Source organism: Trypanosoma grayi, assembly GCF_000691245.1.
Source record: "Trypanosoma grayi strain ANR4 Tgr_466_V1, whole genome shotgun sequence".
NCBI classification, from domain to species: Eukaryota; Euglenozoa; class Kinetoplastea; order Trypanosomatida; family Trypanosomatidae; genus Trypanosoma; species Trypanosoma grayi.
In genome coordinates, this window is record NW_008826085.1 from 1 (window position 1) to 1,939 (window position 1,939).

Below are 1,939 nucleotides of genomic sequence, written 5' to 3' on the forward strand. Positions count from 1 at the left end.
TGCTCACACCGCAGTCCTGCTTTGTGAGACGCGGTCACTGGGTGAAGTGTGTTTTTCGCGGCGACGACTTGCCAGGGATAAAGCGGCTCACCCAACACCTGAGTGAGCTCACAGGCTCGATCGATCTGTTCCGTCGGCCCCTGTCGTCCGGGTCGCGGCAGAAAGAGCAACCGAAACAGGATGCAGCTAACAGCGGAGGCGGTGGTCGCACTGTGACGCTGGTGGAGCCGCCCCTGAAGCTGCGCACCCCGCTGCTTCTTCCGCTGCGTCTTTACTTTCGCTCATTTACCACGCGCGTGCGGGTTGTCGTCACTGATGCACTCGCGCTTGCAGTCACGCGACGGGGACTTCGGCAACGTGGCAGCGCGTGCTCTTGTAGCGACATCACCGAAAGAGGGAGTCGTGCGTTCTCAGTTGTCGAGAGTGCGGCTTCGTGGGAGAGTGGTGTAGCTTCCCTCAATCTGCAGGAACGTCTCTCGGTTGCCGGCGATGTTATGGGCGAGCCACCGCGCAGTCATGAGACGCTGATCGGCTACTCGGTTGATATGCGGTCCATTCTGGAGCAGAGCCAGTGGCGTGCGTTGACGATTAAGAGGTTGGCAAACGAGGAAACTGTCGAGGTGCAGCNCTGCATCCTCGCCAAGGTTGTCGTGGAGCTGGCGATTTATGCTGTGCTAGCGTCGCATGAGCAGAATGAGCGAGTAACGGTGCCGTCCGACGTAAATGTAGACAAGACGACGTCGACGACAGCAACAGGAACGGCAACGGTAACGGCGAAGAAGACTCCGCCTTCACTCCCCCTTGTGGGTGACGTGCCGCACTCGTCCTCGTCCACCACGCACCTCACGGATCAACTGCTTCGGCAGAAACAACAACAACAGCAGCAGCAGCAGCAGCAGGTCCGACTGCAGCCGCCAAGGAGGCACGACACCGTTGCTGTGGCACCGCTGCAGCGTGATCATTACGTTGTCGACACACGACAGATGTACCTTGTCGCCGCATCGGCGCTCGAGGAAACGAATGAGACGCTGCTTCCATCCCTGCGACGCCTACGAATGGAGTATCGACAGCTGGTGAATGAGCTGATGAGGACGGAAGACTATTACTCCAAATTCCCTCACGAGGCTCCTTCTGCCTTCACCACCGCCAATGGANAGCGTGCCGCTGCACAGGTGTCCGATGCATTGCAACTCCTACAGCTAGAAGCGACGTACAGCGAGTTGCTCGCCACCCTGCACCACAACGAGTGCGCCATTATACATTACAACCAGCACATTGAGCCATACTGTGAGTTCCTGCGTGCGGAGAAGCAGTTGTGGGCCCCGCTCTACCTGCGCACCCTGCGCCTTGCGCATGCCTTCTGTGTGTTGGTGATGGAGCTCGGAACGCTGCCGATTCCGCTGCAGTACCGCCCCTTTCTCGGCCCCGTGCTTCAGCTCGTCGGCTGTTACGGCGGGCAGAAGGAGATGCGGCTCCGCATTGGGGAGTGCCTCCTGAAGCTCGAGGAGCGGGCGAAGCGCGTGCGCATGCCGCTGCTGTTGGAGGATGTGCCGGCACACTGCCGCGCGGAGCTGGACGCAGCAGCGGCGGCGGTCGCGGAGGGGTGGTGCACCGCCACGCGGATCATCACGTGCCTGGCGGTGCCGGAGGACGTGCTGGCGACGCCACCGACGCCGCTCGCAATGCCACAGGCACTATTCGTGGAGGTTCCCTCCATCGCCGGGTAAAGACTGGGGGAGTGACGGTGTTTTTTTGGCTCCGCAACGCAACACCCGAAACGAAAACAAGTAGGGTTTCTAAAGCAAGAGTACAGGAGAAACGAAAAAAAAAGGGAAAATATAGACCTCATTGCAACCCTCAGCGAGGTTTCCTGTAGTAAGTATTCCATGTTTCCTTTGGCTCTTTTTTTCCTCTGTCGTGCTATTTTTGATTTCTATAT

General features: G+C 58.8%; 1 protein-coding gene across 1 annotated transcript; it reads left to right on the top strand.

The window, feature by feature from the left end:
- Window positions 1-494: 494 nt before the first annotated feature.
- DQ04_04661000 (hypothetical protein) lies at window positions 495-1,727 on the top strand (the record flags this gene model as incomplete). The annotated part of the gene is made up of 1 exon (XM_009313715.1): window positions 495-1,727. One exon carries the CDS (start codon window positions 495-497, stop codon window positions 1,725-1,727), a length of 1,233 nt encoding a protein of 410 aa, XP_009311990.1.
- Between the last annotated feature and the right edge of the window lie 212 nt (window positions 1,728-1,939).